Genomic DNA, 22,248 nt, shown 5'->3' with positions numbered 1-22,248 from the left:
CACCGTTAGTGGATCGGGAGGAACCTCTGAAACCCAACACTTTCATGCAACTACAAAAAGCTGCTACCTATATTAAATACCCGTAGAACTGTTCGTAAGTTTTTAGAAACAGAAGAAAACTCAACTAGCGGCCATTAAAATCTTTATTCCTTATTATTTACTTGGCTTAGGGTCGATTCGACCACAGAGCATGAAGACGCTCCTGGAGACGCTTGACCAAGATCCTTGGGGGCGCCCGTACCAAACGGTCCGCAAGAAATTGCGGCCGTGGGCGCTCCCGGTGACGGAACGTCTCCAGCCTCAGCAGCTGCGGGAGATTGTCTCCGGGCTGTTCCCGCGGATGGAGAGGAGCTTCGAGCCCCCTTCCATGGGCGCGCCACCACGCAGTAGCGTGAGCGGTGATGCCCCTGCTGAGGTGGTCCCTCCGAGCATCTCGGAGGAGGAGATTCGTGCGGCCGTGTCGAGGATGCGGAGGAAGGACGCGGCCCCCGGCCCTGACGGTGTTCACGGCCGGGTCTGGGATTTGGCCTTCGGTGCCCTTGGGGACCGACTCGTGCGGCTCTATGAAGCCTGCCTCGAGTCGGGACGGTTTCCGAAGCAGTGGAAGACGGGCAGACTTGTTCTGCTAAGGAAGGAGGGACGCCCCGCGGACTCACCTGCGGGATATCGTCCCATCGTGCTGCTGGACGAGGCTGGAAAATTGCTCGAGCGGGTGGTGGCCGCCCGCATCGTCCAGCATCTGACGGGGGTGGGTCCCGATCTGTCAGCGGAGCAGTTCGGATTCAGGGAGGGCCGCTCGACCATCGACGCGGTGATGCGCGTGCGTGCCCTCTCTGATGAGGCTGTCGGCCGGGGCGGGGTTGCACTGGCGGTGTCCCTTGACATCGCCAACGCGTTCAACACCTTGCCCTGGTCGGTGATCGCAGGGGCGCTGGAGTATCACGGCGTCCCTGCGTACCTCCGTCGGCTGATCGGGTCCTACCTCGAGGACAGGTCGGTCGTATGCACCGGGCACGGTGGGGCGGTGCTCCGCTTCCCCGTCCAGCGCGGTGTTCCACAGGGGTCGGTCCTTGGCCCTCTCTTGTGGAACATCGGCTACGACTGGGTCCTGCGTAGCGCCCTTAGTGCTCCTCTTCCGGGTCTGAGCGTAGTTTGTTACGCGGACGACACTTTGGTCGTGGCCCGGGGGAGGGACTTGCGAGAGTCTGCCCGTCTTTCCTGCGCGGGGGTGGCCTTCGTCATCGGCAGGATCCGAAGGTTGGGTTTGGAGGTGGCGCTCGATAAATCCCAGGCCCTGTTGTTTCACGGGGCCCGGAGAGCGCCGCCTCAGGGGGCCCACCTCGTGATCGGAGGCGTTCGCGTCGAGATCGAGGCAACCGGGTTGCGGTACCTCGGTCTCGTACTGGACGGTCGTTGGAGCTTCCGCGCTCACTTTGAAAGATTAGGTCCCCGACTGATGGCGGCTGCCGGCTCGCTGAGTCGGCTATTGCCGAACGTCGGGGGGCCTGACGTGGTGGTGCGCCGCCTCTACACGGGGGTGGTGCGGTCGATGGCACTGTACGGGGCTCCCGTGTGGTGCCACGCCCTGACCCGCGACAACGTTGCGGCGTTGCGACGTCCGCAGCGCGCGATTGCGGTCAGGGCGGTTCGTGGATACCGCACCGTCTCGTTTGAGGCGGCGTGCGTGCTAGCTGGGACGCCTCCCTGGGACCTGGAAGCGGAGGCGCTCGCTGCGGATTACGCGTGGCGATGCGATCTCCGCTCCAGGGGGGAGCCGCGTCCCGGCGCGGCGGAAGTTCGAGCGCGGAAGCTTCAATCTCGGCGTGCCGTGCTCGAGGCGTGGTCTCGCCGCCTGGCGGACCCCGCCTACGGGCGACGGACCGTCGAGGCGATCCGCCCGGTCCTCTCGGACTGGGTGAATCGCGACCGAGGACGTCTCACCTTCCGAGCGACGCAGGTGCTCACGGGACACGGCTGTTTCGGTCGCTACCTGCACCTCGTCGCCCGGAGGGAGCCGACGCCGAAGTGCCACCACTGCAGTGGCTGCAACGAGGACACGGTGGAGCACACGCTCGGGTACTGCACCGCTTTCGCGGAGCAGCGCCGCGTCCTCGTTGCAAAAATAGGACCGGACTTGTCGCTTCCGACCGTCGTGGCTACGATGCTCGGCAGCGACGAGTCCTGGCAGGCGATGCTCGACTTCTGCGAGTCCACCATCTCGCAGAAGGAGGCGGCGGAACGGGAGAGGGAGAGCTCTTCTTCCCTCTCGGCGCCGTGCCGCCGCCGTCGAGCCGGGGTTCGGAGGAGGGCGTTTGTCCAGCTCCAGCCCCTATGAGGAGGCAGTCTCCTCCCGGTGATGGTCACGGGGCGACCTAAGGGGGTTGAGGCTGCGCCGCACGCTACCGTCACTCTAGCGCGCTGGCACCAGGAGGACGGGACGGCGCGTCGGCGGCTGCGGACTGCGATGCGGTCCGCATTTTCGTCGTCGCTGTCGTCGCCGAACATACTGTTGAAGAGCAACCCGGTCGGCGGTGTATCGCGTTCCGACCCGGCAGGCTGGTTCTGGCCCAGCGGGGTATCCCGGAACACCAGCGGCACCGCCCGGGCGGCCTGGTAGGGCCGCCGTACCGCGGAGACCGACGTCGTTGGTCGTCGACTATCGCCTCGACGACCCGTCGGTCGGGCGTCCTCGGGGTGGCGCCGCGTGTCTGGTTGTAGTGTTGACCGCGGGAACCCCCCTACTCTGAACGGGTTCTGACCCCGGACGGAGATCGGACGTCGGGTGTAAGAGTGCAGGGGAGTCGTTTAGTGGGTGGGCCCTAAAATCCTTGGGCCCGCGATCTGCTCTCAACACCTGCAGATCGTTGAGTCTCACATACCCCGCGCGCCCCCTAGGCGCGGGGACCTCGTAGGAGGTTCGGCCCCCGGCCCGAGAAAAAAAAAAAAGGGTCGATTCGACCAAACAAGAGTAAATCTTATTCTTAGAATAACTCGTCAGTTAATCGAGAGTAAATCAATTTTACGTTTTACCATCTACAATTCTAAGAATAGTGGGCCTATTCGGGAATTGTTACTATACCGCCCTTTCGCACGGAATAACGGAGCTATTCCTAGAATAAAGTAATGGCGTCAGTCAGTCCAACATCTGATTTCTGTCATTTCATAAATATTTATTCTGTTTTATATTCAAGTCAACGCAATGCACTAAATTATTATTAATAGTCTGGCATTGTATAATGCAACGTTTAAACGAAAAAAGATAAAACCACACGACAAAACTTGACAATTCCCTCAAACAAACAACAAATAAAATTAATACGTTTGACAACTAGATATCTTGATAATATATCGAACTGTTTATTTGTTTTTTGGTGTACAATAAAGAATACTCTCTCTCTCTCTCTATCTTACGGCCTGGCCACGGGGATCGGCGGTGCGAACAGCGAAGCGGTGGACGAGGCGACCATTCGCGCAGCACCGTTTGCAGGCCACGGGTACTCACGTTCGCCGCCGCGACTAGTAAGGAAGTCCGACAGCGAAATGTCTATATCGAAATTATCTCGATATTGCTTACAAATTAATAGTTTTTTGGTTCAGGACCTATCATTTGGAAAAGATTGTGAAGTACATGATTTGAATAAGAATCGGAGTATACCTATAGATGGAGAATTCCACAAGAAGTACGAGAAATACTTTGGGTGGCTAGACTTCCAAATAGCTGGTCTAGCTATTCTATTTCAGCTATATATATTTTTTATTGCTTAGATGGGTGGATGAGCTCACAGTCCACCTTGTGTTAAGTGGTTACTGAAGCCCATAGACATCCACAACGTAAATGCGCCACCCACCTTGAGATATAAGTTCTAAGGTCTCAAGTATAGTTACAATGGCTGCCCCACCCTTCAAACCGAAACGCATTACTACTTCACGGCAGAAACAGGCAGGGTGGTGGTACCCACCCGCGCGGACTCACAAGAGGTCCTACCACCAGTAATTATGCAAATTATAATTTTGAGGGTTTCATTTTTATTACACGATGTTATTCCTTCACCGTGGAAATCAATCGTCAACATTAAAATTTGTTGAGTACGTATTTCATTACAAAAATTGGTACCCGCCTGATATTCGACTACCGGTGCATCGCTCAACACCGGACGTCTTATCCGTTCGGCCACGAGTTTAAAAATATAAAAAAAAAATTTAATAAAAAATATAAAAATTTCGGCGTTCATTTTTCGCGGCGAAAACAACTAAACTCATTTAATCACTGCACTATTCGCCGCGACTACCGCTCGACTCCGTGGCTTGCGCCGTCCTTATTCATGCATTTGTTTTGCTCGCCCGCCGCATCGTAAGTCGCCCGCGCGATTCGCTCGGTACAGTCCGCCGGTCGCTTAGCCGGTCGCCGGTGCGCGTGGCTTGTTAGGTACATTTCTATGTTCTTATTTTAGTCGCTAGACGCTTCGCCGTTCGCACCGCGCGAATATTCGTATCGGCGAATGTCCCGTGGCCAGGCTGTTACACTACAGCTACTTTTTCACACTAAAATACGGCAAAATCGAGTTGACGCGGTGTATGCTCTTACGCTATGCCGTTGTACAACAACATTTATTTGCCGGGTTTTATTTTTGTTCACCATTCACTCTGCTATTCGCGTATTGTTATTCCCAGCGTAAGTATACTCTCGTTTACGTGGAAAAACGACTATGGATTTACTCGAGATTAAAATCATGGAATAGGTTATTCCTCGTATAGTTACTCGAGTATAAATTTAAGTTTGGTCGAATCCACCCTTACAGCCTGGCCACGGGACATTCGCCGATACGAATATTCGCGCGGTGCGAACGGCGAAGCATCTAGCGACTAAAATAAGCGCATAGAAATGTACCTAACAAGCCACGCGCACCGGCGACCGGCGAAGCGACCGGCGAAATGTACCGAGCGAATCGCGCGATGCGGCGGGCGAGCAAAACAAATGCATGAATACGGACGGCGCGAGCCACGGAGTCGAGCGGTAGTCGCGGCGAATAGTACAGTGATTAAATGAGTTTAGTTGTTTTCGCCGCGAAAAATTAACGCCGAATTTTTTTTATTTTTTATTTATTTTTTATTTTATATTTTTAAAGTCGTCGTGGCCTAACGGACGTCCGGTGCAATCGTGTTGAGCGATGCACCGGTGTTCGAATATCAGGCGGGTACCAATTTTTGTAATGGAATACGTACTCAACAAATGTTCACGATTGATTTCCACGGTGAAGGAATAACATCGTGTAATAAAAATCAAAACCCGCAAAATTATTGCGTAATTACTGGCGGTAGGACCTCTTGTGAGTCCACACGGGTGGGTACTACCACCCTGCCTATTTCTGCCGTGAAGTAGTAATGCGTTTCGGTTTGAAGGGTGAGGCAGCCATTATAACTATACTTGAGACCTTAGAACTTATATCTCAAGGTGGGTGGCGCATTTAGGTTATGGATGTCTATGGGCTCCAGTAACCACTTAACACCAGGTGGGCTGTGAGCTCGTCCACCCATCTAAGCAATAAAAAAATAAATAGCTGAAATACTAGCTAGACCAGCTATTTGGAAGTCTAGCCACCCAAAGTATTTCTCGTACTTCTTGTGGAATTCTCCATCTATAGGTATACTCCAATTCTTATTCAAATCATGTACTTCACAATCTTTTCCAAATAATAGGTCCTGAACCAAAAAACTATTAATTTGTAAGCAATATCGAGATAATTTCGATATAGACATTTCGCTGTCGGACTTCCTTACTAGTCGCGGCGGCGAACGTGAGTACCCGTGGCCTGCAAACGGTGCTGCGCGAATGGTCGCCTCGTCCACCGCTTCGCTGTTCGCACCGCCGATCCCCGTGGCCAGGCCGTTAGGCCGGTAAATAATAAATACGTACCAGCGACTCCTGAGAGAAAAAAAGTGAAGCATAATAATAATAATCGATTATATGTATGTATGTATGTATATATGTATGTATATTAATATGTATATGTGATTTTGTATATATGTATATGTTACCGGAAATGTATGAAATCTAGGAAATGTATAAATTTCCTCGCAATTGTATATAATTCCAATATCGTATTAGGAAATGTATAAAGTAAATGCTTTCTGTAATAAAACACGTTCTTATAATAATATTTTTTTATTATAACACGTATTGAGACAATCGGGTAACAGTCATACCGTAAAATAATAACAATATATTCATATTATCTTACTAATTAAAACTTCTAAAATCAACTATCTATTAACTTTTAACGTATCACAAAATCAACTTATATTTATTCTTATAAAATCAAATTTTCATTTGGCAAGTAATCAGTCTGTTAATTAAATAATTATAAATGTCAAAGTATAAAAGTAAACCTTTATAATACTTTTTCAGTCCATATAGCTATTTATTTTTGCAGGGTAAGCTCGAATGGCATTTGGAAGTACATAATACTTTATTTTTAAAACACAGACATCTTGATGTAGCACAGTTTTTCTTGCAAAGGCACTTCTTAAATCCCTGACCGGTTCCAGTGGATTGCAAGTTGGCAACAGACCGTATTGCAAGACTCGTCCCGCTGTCCCCGCGTACCCACCAATATCTTAAATGTTTTACATTTCCGATTGCTATTTAGGAAATGTATAGATTTCCTAGGAAATGTGTAATGTGTAAGTATAATATAATTTATTTCACACATTTCCTTGCGATTTTAGGAATTACATACACTTCCTAGGTATTGTATACAATGACGGATTACATACATTTCCGTTAACATATATATTTTTTGTATGTATTCGCAACTTAATATAAATTTCATTGCACCTACCACTATTTACTCTGCACTACCTTTGGTTGACTGGTAGAGAATGCCTTAGGCATTAAGTCTGCCAATGTAAATTTTACATGAAGTGTAATAAATAAATAAAAAATTAAATTAAAAAAATAATCCCCGCAAAATGCCTGTACTTAACAAAAGCCACTACTTATATTAGATTTAGTTTTAATAGAGCTTTTTAATCAAGTCAAGAGCTCAGAGATAAGAGCGATAAATAAATCAAATTAATTTAATGCGATAAGTGATCGAAGCTTCTGTGCTTTGTGCTTACGGAACGATAAAAGCATTCGAGCTTGACATTTCGATGGAATTGAAGCTTTTCTGCTAAGCTTTTGGTATTTCCTTGGTGGGTTGGCCTAAATTAATTCCTTAAGGGCGCTGATGCGTGAGTAACTTTGGGTAAAAACCCTGAGAGGAAGGATACCGCAGAAGCTGCCGTAACCTCACTGGCATCACGATATATTTAAAGTGTAAGTACCTTTTTTTTATTGCTTAGACGGGTAGACGAGCTCACAGCCCACCTAGTGTTAAGTGTACCGTATGTTCCATGGGGAGTGCTCTGAGGAATTGTTCGAGATGATACCGGCATCTCGTTTTTACCATCGCACCGTCCGCCACCGGAGTAGAGTTCATCCATACTACCTGGAGCCACTGCGGTCATCCACAGTGCGTTTCCAGAGGTCGTTTTTGCCACGTACCATCCGGCTATGGAATGAGCTCCCCTCCACGGTGTTTCCCGAGCGCTATGACATGTCCTTCTTCAAACGAGGCTTGTGGAGAGTATTAAGCGGTAGGCAGCGGCTTGGCTCTGCCCCTAGCATTGCTGAAGTCCATGGGCGACGGTAACCACTCACCATCAGGTGGGCCGTATGCTCGTCTGCCTACAAGGGGAATAAAAAAAAAAGCCCATAGACATCTACAACGTAAATGCGCCACCCACCTTGAGACATAAGTTCTAAGGTCTCAGTACAGTTACAACGGCTGTCCTGCCCTTCAAACCGAAGCGCATTACTGCTTCACGGCAGAAATAGGCGGGGTGGCGGCACCTACCCGCGCGGACTCACAAGAGTTCCTACCACCAGTAAATTAAAACCTAATTATCGCTATTTCCTTAAGTGTCTTTGTGCTGAGAAACACTAATGAAATTCTCTGCAACGGAAGTAGAAGAGAAGCCAATATCGTATCGTTGTATCTATAGGACTTAATTTGCGAAAGAACGAGATAAAATCATTTTGAGTTTCACTTTTATATTGTCAGAAGATACGGTAGGCAGCGGCATTGCTGACGTCCATGGGCGACTGTAACCACTCACCATTAGGTGGTCCGTACACTCGTCTGCCTATGAGGGCAATAAAAGAAAAGAAGAAGAAAGATATGCCGGATAACTAAGAAAATACTTAAAAAGGGGAGTTTGTTCCAAAGTTTTAAATTGATTAGGTTTGAAACTGCGTTAATTCTTGATCTAGGATTGAAGCACCAGTTAAAGTTTGTTTTCGCCTTATCAGATCAGTTGCAGAGATTTTACTTGAGATATTCCAGGCGGCCACATCGCTGAGCTGGACATGTCTAAAGAATACACATGGAACGATCTGCTGAGACAGGTAGGTCATCGAAATAAGACAAAAATTAGAATCCGTGGGCATCAAATTGTTTTTATTGCTTGAATGAGTGGACGAGCTCACAGCCCACCTGGTGTTAAGTGTTTACTGGAGCCCATAGAGATCTACAACGTAAATACGCCACCCACCTTGAGATATAAGTTCTAAGGTCTCAGTATAGTTACAACAGCTGTCCCACCCTTCAAACCGAAGCGCATTGCTGCTTCACGGCAGAAATAGGCGGGGTGGTGGTACCTACCTACCCGTGCGCATTCAAGAGGTCCTACCACCAGTAATTACGCAAATTATAATTTAAATATCTCACAATAATGGCTATTTAGAAGTTCCATATTTAGTCACCGCAAAATCAAGGAAGATCTCGGACGAACCTTATGGCACTCGAATAATATTTCGATTTACTTGTGTAATCGATTACGACAAACAAAATCGATTATGGAATCGTTTTCCTAACACGTAGGTGTACCTACTCTCAATATATATTAGACTAGCGACCCGCCCTCGCTTCGCTTCGCTTCGGAAACTGTAATTTATTATTGATTTCTCCAATATTTAATGGATGTTATTAACCTTCCTCTTCAATCACTATATCTATTAAAAAAAAAGTGCGTGCGTACAAAGTACACATGTCAGAAGTGAAACTTTTTTGGCGAACTAATTTATAAGTCTTGCTTATATTTATACAAATCTAAAACTTTAGATTTCCGAGACTTAGAGGAAGGGAAAAAGGAAGATAATATGTTCCCGCCAAAAGTCTGTCAAACGTCAATCTCAAATCTCAGTGTTGACAGTCACATTATGTTTAGATTTCTAAATTGTAAATGACTAATATTTTGCCAATTGAATTGAGTAATTTAATTTTATGCTATTTGGTTAATGTTCCAAATTCATTTCATTTCATTTCAATTCATATTAAAATTTTTCACAAAAAAAAATTAAAATAATAGGCTGTATGGTATGATATATTTGCCTTTCCAGTTGGAAAAATACAACAACTACTACTACTGACATTTGACAAGTACTTAATTTCAATAGTAGTTTGACGTCACTTCCGTTGCATACCTGCGTGACGTTCTGTAAAAATTTTACCCACATGCGCCTAAAGAAGTTTCACTTCAAAAACCGCATCAAAATCCGTTGCGTAGTTTTAAAGATTTAAGCATACACAGGGATATAGGGACAGAGAAAGCGACTTTGTTTTATACTATGTAGTGATACCGTGTCCCGGGTCGTCTGTTCGTATCGGCGAGCATAAAAGCTGTCATAATATTTACATTTACAAATCATTACAATGATTACGATATGTATTATTTACCGTATCGCTTGAGCCTCTCTTTTTACTCCGTATCAAATAGCTGACGTTCTTGGCCTGTATATGTAAATTGCGCGGACGGAGGAGTATGAAATTTTCCACACTTATAGAGAATATAGAGAAGAAGTGCACAATGCATTTTTTTTTTAAAATAATGCATAAAAGATACATTAAATCAATAAAGAAAACATTACACACACTACATACCATGTATTTGACGCACACACGAATGCATATTATTTATTGTCAAACTTTTGTTCTTGACGTCTGTTGTCAAATTGAGATTAGATTATAAATAATGTTTGTCTTTATTAATATTTTTTTATAGCGTAGTCTTGGCGAAATTTGTGATTATAGAAGAATAAAATACAATCATAATAGTGTACAAACTTACAATTCCAATTAATTATTGTCGAATTTCGACTACTGCGGGACCTCTAGTATTTAATAATTATGTGCATAAGAATAATTGCAAAGTTTTGAAATATTTTGTTACAGAGATAGGGTTAATAAATATATATATTTGTAATTCCTTTGTTCCTTTTTTTTATTATTTGTAGGCAGACTAGCACCACCTGATGGTAAGTGGTTACCGTGGTCGTAGTGGCCCACGGACGTCAGCTATGCCAGGAACAGAGCTAAAACACTGCTGTCCATTAAGCACTCTCCTCAAACCTCGTTTGAAGAAGGAAATGTCATCTCTCTCTTCGATCGGTCCGTCACTGCTGAGGATCGTGACTCCGTCCGGTTCCGTCGACCATCTGTCTCCATCGATTCCGTTTTGTAGCTGGGTAGAGTGCGTCGCTGACAGGTATCCCCAGCTCCTCTGCTATTACACTGACACTGAGACACTGAGACGATCCGGCGAGAAATTCAGTGGGCTGTCTGTGTGACTATGGTTCTGGCATTGTATATATTTAATATTAATACGTAAAGCAAAAACTTTGTATCCCTTTTTACGAAAATTGCGCGGACGGAGGAGTATGAAATTTTCCACACTTATAGAGAATATAGAGAAGAAGTACACAATGCTAATATTTTTTTAAGATAATGCATAAAAGATACATTAAATCAATGAAGAAAACATTACACACACTACCATGTATTTGACGCACACACGCATTCATACTATTTATTTATTGTCAAACTTTTGTTCTTGACGTCTGTTGTCAAATTGAGAATAGGTTAAATATTGTTTGTCTTTATTAATATTTTTCTATAGTGTAAGTCTTAGCGAAATTTGTGATTATAGAAGTATGTATAATAGTCTTTGAAAATAGAATCTTAATAGTGTACAAACTTATAATTTCAATTAATTATAGTCGAATTTCGACTACCGGGCGACCACTAATATATTTAATAACGCAGCTCTTAATTCTCAAATGCCATTCTATTCAGATGGAGGCTGCAGTGAGGGAGTCTAGAACAAATACAACCGAGAAATCGAAATACAGCTGGTTAATTTCACGCAAGCCGAACACGTATTTACAAGGGAGTCAGAGTATGGATAAAATCACGCCGATCCTACAGAAGGTGAGTCACGAGGGAATCGCTTCAGGTCGCGGTTTGGTGCTTTTAGGTACCACAAGCACCGGTTATCATCCTCGTCGAACCCGTCGCTTGCGACGAAGGGCTCGACGAGCGAATTAACCCATAGACACAGCCCACTGAGCTTCTCGCCGGATCTTCTCAGTGGGTCGCGTTTCCGATCCGGCGGTAGATTCTGCGAAGCACTGCTCTTGCTAGGGCCAGTGCTAGCAGCACTCCGGTTTGAGTCCCGTGAGCTCACAATTTTTCTGATGAAATACGTACTTAACAAATGTTCGTGATTGACTTCCACGGTGAAGGAATAATATCCTGTAATAAAAATCAAACTCGCAAAATTATAATTTGCATAATTACTGGTGGTGGGACCTCTTGTAAGTCCGCACGGGTAGGTACCACGAGCCTTTTTTTTTTTTTTTTTTAACGCTGGGGAATCCATTTACGGATACCCGGTCGAGGGGGGTAACGGACCGGGTTATGTCGGACTCCGGCGCCTCCTGAGAGGAAGAAGGGGAGAAGAGAAGGGCCGAGGTCCTTCACCTCCCCCAATTTCTCACAGGAGACTACGCCTTGAAAAAGGCGCGCGAAGCACTTGCCCCGCAGAACGACAACCGACTAAACCCCATCGAGCTCCACCACACCGACTACACTAAACTTACGGTACCGCGATGCGCGCCGAAAGTCTCGCCTTAGGCGGTACCCGTACTAATGTTTAGACGGGATTTCATCCCCGGGAAAATCCCGTAGAACCTCGTCTCGGGAGACACACCGTGAGCGGCGCACAGGAGCCACCTTGCACCGCTTCACCACCGGACCAACAGTCGAGTGCCAGGCCCCCCGCACCCGGCACTCCATAGTCCCTACGAGGGCTGAGCGGCGACCTCTCGCACGTGCCGTCCAGGTACCACCACCCTGCCTATTTCTACCTTGAAGCAGTAATACATTTCGGTTTGAAGGGTGGGGCAGTCGTTGTAACTATAATGAGACCTTAGAACTCAAATCCCAAGGTGGGTAGCGGTTTTTACGTTGTAGATGTGTATGGGCTCCGGTAACCATTTAACACCAGGTGGGCTCTGACCTCGTCCACCCATCAATGAAATAAAAATAAAAAAAAACACGTGTGGCACTCGGGGACTGCCCTGGTAAAGCTATTGCATAGCATTTTTTATCAACTTATGCAATTATAATTAGATAATAATAATTTAATATTAAAACAATAATAAAATAGACCACGCTATATTTATAAACATGAACAAAAGCAAAACATTAACTGTCCCCTTCACACTCATAAGCTAGACCGCGCGAGAGAGAGATGGGCAGACTTTTCATGATGCGCATGCAATGCGACGTCACGCCGCGCGCTTATTCGCAAACACTACACAAGCGAACGTGTGAACGCAAGCTACATGGTAGACGGAGTGGGGGCGTTAGGTTTTATTTTCGTTACGGAATTTTTTGATTCGGTCGCCGTAGCGTAGTGTAGCGTCGTAGATGTAGCCCTTCTAAAGTGATTCCATTACCACCCAAAAGCGTTCTGATTAATTCATGTTGAATTTCAGTTGACACCGGAGAGCTGCGCCATGATAGCTGTCAAAATTGACAGACTGTCAAAAGAATCAACGCATCAGGCCTTTGCGGCCTTTGAAAAATTTGTCACGGAGCAATACAACATCCAAATGTTGTCGGAAAGCATCGGGCGAGCGAAAGCGACAAAAAAGAAAACCTCGAACAAGATACATCCGTATTCGGGCAGAGAAAGAGGGACAGAGATATCTTATGTGACCTGGTGAAATAATTCATAGATGTAATCATGTTGGATGTATTGACGATGCTCGTGGAATTAAATGCACCATTTGAATATTGAATTTCATCATTGAATATCAACAACAAAAAAAACAATATTATTAGGGTATCCTCACAATCCCGGTGCGATATTTACTAAAGGGGATATTATCTCTTGTTGTCTGAGCTCTTAGCAAACTTTATACCCAATTAAAGCTTCAATCTTATCGAATGTCATATTGTTTACGCCAGTCGTGAGTGAAGTCTATTTAATTTAGGTCTGCTAATTGCATTTAATAATAATAATTGAGTTTATTAACTCCACAATACAAATACATTTTCAATTAATATGACATAAAAATTCTAATCCTAAACAATATTACAATATATTAATTATACTGACACAGTGGAGATAAAAAGGCCGCGGCTCAGCTTTGTGATAGCTGAAACCATCGCTGTTATTCTGCCGTTGCCTGTAATCTTAATCTATAAACTTAAATCTAAAAAAAATATGTGAGCCGTCACGGGACGCCTGGCAGATGTGAAACATCGACATTATTTTGTAAAAGTAATATGCAGAAAAGAACAGATTGTGATAGGAACTAAATATGTCATAATGATAAAATAAAATATTACGAAAAAATAATTTGTTTTCAAATAAAACACAGGCTATGTGTACTGTAGTAAACAACACTGTATACACTACTACACTATAGGTATCCGAGCTCAGTGTAGCGAGAGAGATGGCTTAACGCCGGATCGAGTGGGAGAGAATCGCACAGTCGATTGCGCATGGCGACGCGTCGCCACACCGTACACACTACTGCATATAGACTGTATATATATACCATCATATAGCGTGGCGACGCGTCGCCACGGCATGCGTCGCCACGCCAGAAATCGGTTTTACGTGCGGCTATAGATGTTTCACATCAATAATACCTAAATTTAAAATTATGTGGCGTAATCTACAAAATCCCTGCCTCCGCACTTTGCTATTTAAGTAGAAATTTCCGGCATTTACATATCGATGTCTATAGGCTTCTCTGCCCAGAAGAGGGCCGCGAGTAGTTCGTCTATATACATAATAAATAACAACTATGAATGCAGCTCATACCCCATTAATGTGTCTTAATGTGAGCAAAAAAAATCACTTCCTAGTCGGACTGTGGTTTGAACGCGTTTCTTCAATTCTCCGATCATTTCTGCCGCTAAAAAACTAAACTTTTTTATTTTATTTTTTTATTGCTTAGTTGGGTGGACGAGCTCACAGCCAACCTGCTGTTAAATGGTTACTGGAGCCCATAGACATCTACGACGTAAATGCGCCACCCACCTTGAGATATAAGTTCTAAGATCTCAAGTATAGTTACAACGGCCGCCCCACCCTTCAAACCGAAACACATTACTGCTTCATAGCAGAAATAGGCAGGATGGTGGTACCTAATGGGGATAATTATTTTAATTGAAAGAGTCGCTATTAAGCAATGAAATTTTCGAACCACACAAGACGGATGAAGTCATGCGAAATGTTTACGAGCTAAAGTTAAGAGAAAAATCAGATTATCATAAATTCATCTGTCTTTGGACATCTAACTATATAATAATATATAAAAATGAATTGCTGTTCGTTAGTCTCGCTAAAACTCGAGAACGGCTGTACCGATTTGGCTAATTTTGGTCTTGAATTATTTGTGGAAGTCCAGAGAAGATTTAAAAGGTAGATAAATATGAAAATGCTCAGAATTAAATAAAATTAACAATTTTGTTTTCCCTTTGATGTGTCCCCTGTCGGACGGATTCCATTTGTTCGTTTTAAGTTTATTTTATACAAAAGTTTAGGTCTTTTATTTATCGATTGAGGCATTACGAAGTCTGTCGGGTCAGCTAGTTAATAAATAAAATCAGAACGACCTAATAACGTCATGGATATTCATAAAGTTTCTTAAAATGAAAACATAAATAAACCATAAAGTTAATTGTGTTGGTGATAATGATGCAGGAAGGGACTCTGAAGTGCATCGAGAAATGTATCGAGTTTTGGTCGGCTTTATGCATTAAGTCTTAAATTTTTTTTCTTCTTCTGAACAACCACCCATCCATCGGAGACTAAACTTATACGGAACATTGGACAGTTTTACGAATTTTGTCACATTAAAAACTAAAGGTTTTTGTGGGATTCGTTCGATTATAAGCTATTAATGGTTTGTGGTTTGAGCTAGCTTGCCCAAAGATATCTCCCGGTCACCGTCCTCGTCGAACCCGTCGCTTGCGACGAAGGGCTCGACGAGCGAATTAACCCATACACACAGCTCACTGAGTTTCTCGCCGGATCTTCTCAGTGGGTCGCGTTTCCGATCCGGTAGTAGATTCTGCGAAGCACTGCTCTTGCTAGGGCCAGCGTTAGCAACACCTCCGGTTAGAGCCCCATAAGCTCACCTACTAGTTAAGGTTACGCTGAAATAGCCTCTCAAGGCTATCCTTAGGTAGGAAAAAAGAAAAGATATCTCTAGCCGGTGTAGCGACCGTGTGCAATAATTACCCTAACGCCCTCTAGTAAGAGCGTGGTCAAAATAGAATAGGTACAAATGTAACAGCTTCATTGAGAGTTCCGAGATCAGTGTTCCTTAACACCACTGCAGCCACACCCTGAACCATACCTAAAGCCACCTCTGACCATCTTGGGAAAGTATTATCACAATTGGAGTATTCTGGTATGATATCAGAAGATGCTATCAGTAAAAATGTTTTTTTTTAATTGACTTAACAAAATGAGGATTGGTCTCGACGGTCAGACGAGCACATGGCCCACCTGATGGTGAATGGTTACCGTCGCCCATGGACTTCAGCAATGCCAGGGGCAGAGCCAAGCCGCTGCCTACCGCAAATGTGTTATGTGTGTGTTTATGTGTGTTAGCTGAGAGCTTTTCTAGGTGGACTGATTTATGTGATTCTTAATACAACTCGCCTTGTCTTGTTGATCAATCTTGGGGATCAATACACTTTGTGAGTAACTAAAAAACATTTAATCAATATATAATATGTAATATATAATATAATATGATTATTTTAAAAATATAATTTAAATTACTGGTGGTAGGACGTCTTGGGAATCCGCGCGGGAAGGATTTAATATTGGGATCTTAATATTGGTCCAGCAGGAGATAGAGTAAAGCCGAATCAAAGGCAATGAAAAGATATGCAAGCATATTTTTTTTTAAATGGCGTCTTAATTTCAAAATTGGTTGAGAATGTATAAGTTTATTGAATTCATTGGTGGTAGGACGTCTTTTGTGTCCGCACGGGTAGGTACCACCGCCCTGCCTCTTTCTACCGTGAAGCAGTAATGCGTTTCGGTTTGAATGATGGGGAAGCCGTTGTACTGTGAAAACTGAGACCTTAGAACTCGTGTCTCGAAGTGGGTGACGGCATTAACATTGCAGGTGTTATATGGGCTCCGGTAACCACTTAACACAAGGTAGGCCGTGAGCTCGTTCACCCATCTAAGCAAAAAAATATATTGTATTTGTCACATATTGCATGGCCACGTCTACAAGGCGTGTGCACCGGACCTCATCTCGATCGAATGTTGTCGAAGGCTATATTCAATACACAATAAAAATAACATATTTAACTGCATTATTCTTATTGAAGTTCGCGACCATTAAATTGATTTAAAATACGGTAAGGCCTTTTATGTCCTCACCTGGAACTCATTTTAACAAAAACTCCTCGTAAAAAATAAATAATTCCGCGCCGGATCTTCTCAGCGGGTCGCGATTCCGATCCGGTAGTAGATTCATTCGCGAAGCAGCTGCTCTTGAGTTGTTAGGTCTCCTTCGGAGGCGCTCGGGCAGTTGTTAGCAAATCCCACCCCTCCTGGCTGAGCCTTTGCTCGCCCACCTGTCCCGGTGAAACTGGAATGCTTCCAGTAATAAATAAATAATAGTTGAAAAAAAACTAACAAAATACGCTTTTATAGAAAATCCAACTAAAAAATAGAAAGTAAATTTGAATTAAAAATAGTGTAAGAAAAAATGATTTTCTTGTAAAAAAAACGTGGGGTGCTTTTCAGGAGATTATCAAAATAACTATTCTACCCATATCTGTTCATAAAATATTTATAAGTACTGATACCATGCACCCCACGCTTTTTTTATTTATATTCTATTTATTTTTTATTTTTTAGTTGGGATTTTCTATAACAGCCTGGCCACGGGACATTCGCCGATACGAATATTCGCGCGGTGCGAACGGCGAAGCGTCTAGCGACTAAAATAAGAGCATAGAAATGTACCCAACAAGCCACGCGCACGGGCGACCGGCGAAGCGACCGGCGAAATGTACCGAGCGAATCGCGCGATGCGGCGGGCGAGCACAACAAATGCATGAATACGGACGGCGCGAGCCACGGAGTCGAGCGGTAGTCGCGGCGAATAGTACAGTGATTAAATGAGTTTAGTTGTTTTCGCCGCGAAAAATTAAAACCGAAATTTTTATATTTTTTATTTATTTTTTATTTTATATTTTTAAAGTCGTCGTGGCCTAACGGACGTCCGGTGCAATCGTGTTGAGCGATGCACCGGTGTTCGAATATCAGGCGGGTACCAATTTTTGTAATGAAATACGTACTCAACAAATGTTCACGATTGATTTCCACGGTGAAGGAATAACATCGTGTAATAAAAATGAAATCCTCAAAATTATAATTTGCGTAATTACTGGTGGTAGGACCTCTTGTGAGTCCACACGGGTGGGTACTACCACCCTGCCTATTTCTGCCGTGAAGTAGTAATGCGTTTCGGTTTGAAGGGTGAGGCAGCCATTATAACTATACTTGAGACCTTAGAACTTATATCTCAAGGTGGGTGGCGCATTTACGTTGTGGATGTCTATGGGCCAGTAACCACTTAACACAAGGTGGGCTGTGAGCTCGTCCACCCATCTAAGCAATAAAAAAAAAAAAGCTGAAATACTAGCTAGACCAGCTATTTGGAAGTCTAGCCACCCAAAGTATTTCTCGTACTTCTTGTGGAATTCTCCATCTATAGGTACACTCCGATTCTTATTCAAATCATGTACTTCACAATCTTTTCCAAATAATAGGTCCTGAACCAAAAAACTATTAATTTGTAAGCAATATCGAGATAATTTCGATATAGACATTTCGCTGTCGGACTTCCTTACTAGTCGCGGCGGCGAACGTGAGTACCCGTGGCCTGCAAACGGTGCTGCGCGAATGGTCGCCTCGTCCACCGCTTCGCTGTTCGCACCGCCGATCCCCGTGGCCAGGCCGCAGAAGCGTATTTTTTTAGTTTTTATAAAACAATTATTTATTTTTCATTTTTTAGTTGAATTTTAATATTACAATTTTTTTTAATATTAAAATATTATCGATCCTTAATAAGTATACCAAATTTCGAGTGAATCCGACGTTTTGAAGGGGGTCAAAATCATGTTCAAAGATTCCGTTACAAACAAACATACATACGTCTGACGCTAATTAAACCGTATTAATAAATAAATAATACCGCGTAAACTTTTTCGTAACTCTGATATAAATTGCACGCATCAAACAGAGCGCGAATCACAAATGTAGCTAAAGGCGAATGAATTGTTCCTTATCACCAATAAATTATCGGACTTCTGATAATATCACGAGCCCTTCATCGTGTTTTATTAAAGTAATATTCTGTGTTTCTTACCACGTTCACTGGAGTAATTATGTATTTTTTTTTTGCTCAGATGTGTGAACGAGCTCACAGCCCACCTGGTGTTAAGTGGTTACTAGAGCCCATAGACATCTACAACGTAAATGCGCCACACACCTTGAGATATAAGTTCTAAGGTCTCAGTATAGTTACAACGGCTGCCACACCCTTCAAACCGAAACGCATTACTGCTTCACGGCAGAAATAAGGGGGGTGGTGGTACCTACCTGTGTGGACTCACAAGAGGTCCTACCGCCGGCAATAGCTTGACGGATTTGAATGAATTATCTCACAAAAATTGTTTAAAATACAATATATATTTTAGCGCGACAAGAGATATTACTCGACGGCAATTATTGAAATACGACTATTTCACGAAGGAATCAAGATATCGACTATTAGCTTATGGACAACAGCGTAACAGTTGCTTCTCTTTTTATCCCAAGAAAATGTAACATGCTAAATTCTTTATAAATTACGAGAAAACACGAGTAAAGTCACGAGGCGTACTTAGTATTTTAATAAACGCAATCAAGATACTCGTACGAACAAACAATGCATATATTATTTTGAGAATAAGGTAAGTCCTTGACATTCATCTGTAATGAAGTGTGTTTGATATGTCAATGAATACATGTGGACGGTTTCATGCCATAACTCACTATTTTATAATTCAAGTGTTTTGAAATACGGCTTCCAAGCCAACTCAGGTTGGGAGGTACCGGGGTACTGATACCAAATAAGATTAAGTCTCCAATCAATATTACCTATAGTTAAAGTCTCCAAATCACAATGGAATTCTGAGTAATGATTTAAATTAATGGTGCATCATTTTTGGTTCCGTTTGGTTGGAGTTCTTTAACGAGTCGACACCTGTATTAAAAATTCTTCGGTAGACTAGGAGCTGATATATATTTTTTACCGAGAATTTCTTTAATACTTCTTTGATCATGGAGTATTTTTTTTTAAATCCTACCTTTGCTGATAGCCTTGAGAGGCTATTTCAGCTTCACCCTAACATGTAGGTGAGCTTACGGCGCTCAAGCCGGAAGTGTTACTAACACTGCCCCTAGCAAGAGCAGTGCTTCGCAGAATCTACCACCGGATCGGAAACGCGACCCACTGAGAAGATCCGGCAAGAAACTCAGTGGGCTGTGTCTATGGGTTAATTCGCTCGTCGAGCCCTTCGTCGAAAGCGACGGGCTCGACGAGGACGATGACCGGTGTTTGTGGTACCTTAAAGAACCGTGTCTTAAAGGCATGTGTCAAATATCTTGTGTTCAATGATCCGGTACTAGTCAATCGTTTTAATAAGTTTTTTTTTATTGCTTAGATGGGTGGGCTAGCTCACACAGCCCACCTGGTGTTAAGTGGTTACTGGAGCCCATAGACATTTACAACGTAAACGCGCCACCAACCTTGAGATATAAGTTCTAAGATATCAGTATAGTTACAACAGCTGCCCTACCCTTCAAACCGAAACGCATTACTGCTTCACGGCAGAAATAGGCAGGGCGGTGGTACCCACCCGCGCGAACTCACAAGAGGTCCTACCGCCAGTAATATAGAGTAAACGTGGTAGTTTTGTGTGCAGTATACTTTTAAAATATATACCGTAATCATGTGAGCAGTCCGTCTGCTGACGTATACTTTAAAAGCCACCCACCCAATTAAAGCTTCCTGCTTGGCGCCGACGCAAGTACACGCGAGCTTTTGTGTACAACTTTGAACTGGTTATTTATTTAAATCGTACCAGACACGTTTCCATGCAAAGGCGAGGAATCGTATTTATGTTATCTATACTAATATTATAAAACTGAAGAGTTTGTTTGTTTGAACGCGCTAATCTCAGGGACTACTGGTCCGATTTGAAAAATTCTTTCAGTGTTAGATAGCCCTTTTTTTTCCTACCTAAGCTGGGACTATTCCAGCCTAACCGTAACTAGTAGGTGAGCTCAGGGGGCTCAAACCTGACGACGATGCTAACACGAACCCTAGCAAGAGTCGTGCTTCGCAGAATCTACCACCGGATCGGAAACGCGACCCACTGAGAAGATCCGGCGAGAAATTCAGTGGGCTGTGTTTGAGGGTTAATTTACTCGTCGAGCCCTTCGTCGCAAGCGACGGGTTCGACGAGAACGGTGACCGGTGCTTGAAGTACCTAAAAGCACCGTCAGTGGATCGGGAGGATCCGAGATGACGTGTTTTGGGCGACGTCGACTGCTTTCCATTCTTTCCGCAGGATCGGGAATGTAGTTAGCGGCGGCCACGATGAGAGGGTTCTCGTGTCGTGCCGCTTTATTGAAGTGGGGTAGATAGCCCATTTATTGAGGAAGGCTATATGCTATATAACATCACGGTAAGGCCATTACAAGTGGAGCACCAATAAAGAATGTTTCAAAATAGGGGTTTAAATAGCTCCTTAACATTCTATAATTCAAAAATATTTTCACTTTCTACGTAAATGAAGTGGGGGGTAAAATTTAGCGTTATGCCAAAGTAACAATTCCACGCGGACGGAGTTGCGGACAAAAGCTAGTACTTTATAATTTGACTGATCCGGTGGCGCAGTAGTTAGCGGCTCTGACTATTGCGCCGAAGGTCGTGGGTTCGATTCCCGCGTCGCGCAAACATTCGTGTGATAAACAGGTTTGTTTGTTTTTCGTCTGGGCGGTTATTATTTATATATTTTTACTGGTAGTAGGTCCTCTTGTGAGTCCGCGCGGGTAGGTACCACCGCCCTGCGTATTTCTGTCGTGAAGCAGTAATACGTTTCGGTTTGAAGGGTGGGGCAGCCGTTGTAGCTATACTGAGATCTTAGAACTTATATCTCAAGGTGGGTGGCGCATTTACGTTGTAGATATCCATGGGCTCCAGTAACCACTTTACACCAGGTGGGCTGTGAGCTCGTCCACCCATCTAGGCAATAAAAAAAACACACATATATATATATATATATAGAATATACGTAGGTAAGTGTTTTCGATTTGAAACTTTTTCAAATGTCATTTATTATCTTTGCTTTGTTCTGAATTTACGATTGTAAAACCGATTTTTCGCATGTACTTACTGGCCTGATCTTTCGTTACAAATTCTATTCTACTCTCTTTATTGACGTGTGAAAACTATTTGATTTAAGCTAAATTTCGCTTAGCACTCAACATTTATCTTTGTAATTAAAGGTGCGTTTTATTTGGTAATAGCTGAGTCCCGCGACGCTACCTGCGAATATAGTCGCGGGTGACGACGCGGGGCGAAGTCAGTCTAAAAAAAGTCCAAGCCCAAGTTACTCCTTATATCATCAGCTACCTATCAGTGAAAGTCTCGTCAAAATCGGTCCAGCCGTTCCAGAGATTAGGCGGAACAAACAGACAGACAGACAAAAAAAAATTCTATATGTACTCTGGTATATATACTTACGCATTTAGTAAAGA

At 43.8% G+C, this 22,248-nt stretch overlaps 1 protein-coding gene across 1 annotated transcript; it reads left to right on the top strand.

Moving 5' to 3' along the window:
• Nucleotides 1–7,145: 7,145 nt before the first annotated feature.
• Nucleotides 7,146–13,770, top strand: LOC114241993 (uncharacterized). The gene is made up of 4 exons (XM_089734938.1): nucleotides 7,146–7,318; nucleotides 8,354–8,449; nucleotides 11,175–11,309; nucleotides 12,881–13,770. The coding sequence occupies exons 2-4, from the start codon at nucleotides 8,411–8,413 to the stop codon at nucleotides 13,109–13,111; spliced, it is 405 nt and encodes a 134-aa protein (XP_089591064.1). The 5' UTR covers nucleotides 7,146–7,318; nucleotides 8,354–8,410; the 3' UTR covers nucleotides 13,112–13,770.
• The last annotated feature ends 8,478 nt before the right edge of the window (nucleotides 13,771–22,248 follow it).

Source organism: Bombyx mandarina, chromosome 02, assembly GCF_030267445.1.
Source record: "Bombyx mandarina strain Sakado chromosome 02, ASM3026744v2".
Taxonomy (NCBI): domain Eukaryota; kingdom Metazoa; phylum Arthropoda; class Insecta; order Lepidoptera; family Bombycidae; genus Bombyx; species Bombyx mandarina.
The sequence above is the reverse complement of the archived record's forward strand: the minus strand, read 5'-3'. Positions and strand labels throughout refer to the sequence as shown.

Excerpts from the sequence above, each read along its gene's own strand:
- LOC114241993 (XM_089734938.1), top strand. The coding sequence starts at position 8,411 with ATGTCTAAAGAATACACATGGAACGATCTGCTGAGACAG. Across the intron at positions 8,450-11,174 it reads GGAACGATCTGCTGAGACAG|ATGGAGGCTGCAGTGAGGGA; the intron begins GTAGGTCATCGA and ends CATTCTATTCAG. Across the intron at positions 11,310-12,880 it reads TCACGCCGATCCTACAGAAG|TTGACACCGGAGAGCTGCGC; the intron begins GTGAGTCACGAG and ends GTTGAATTTCAG.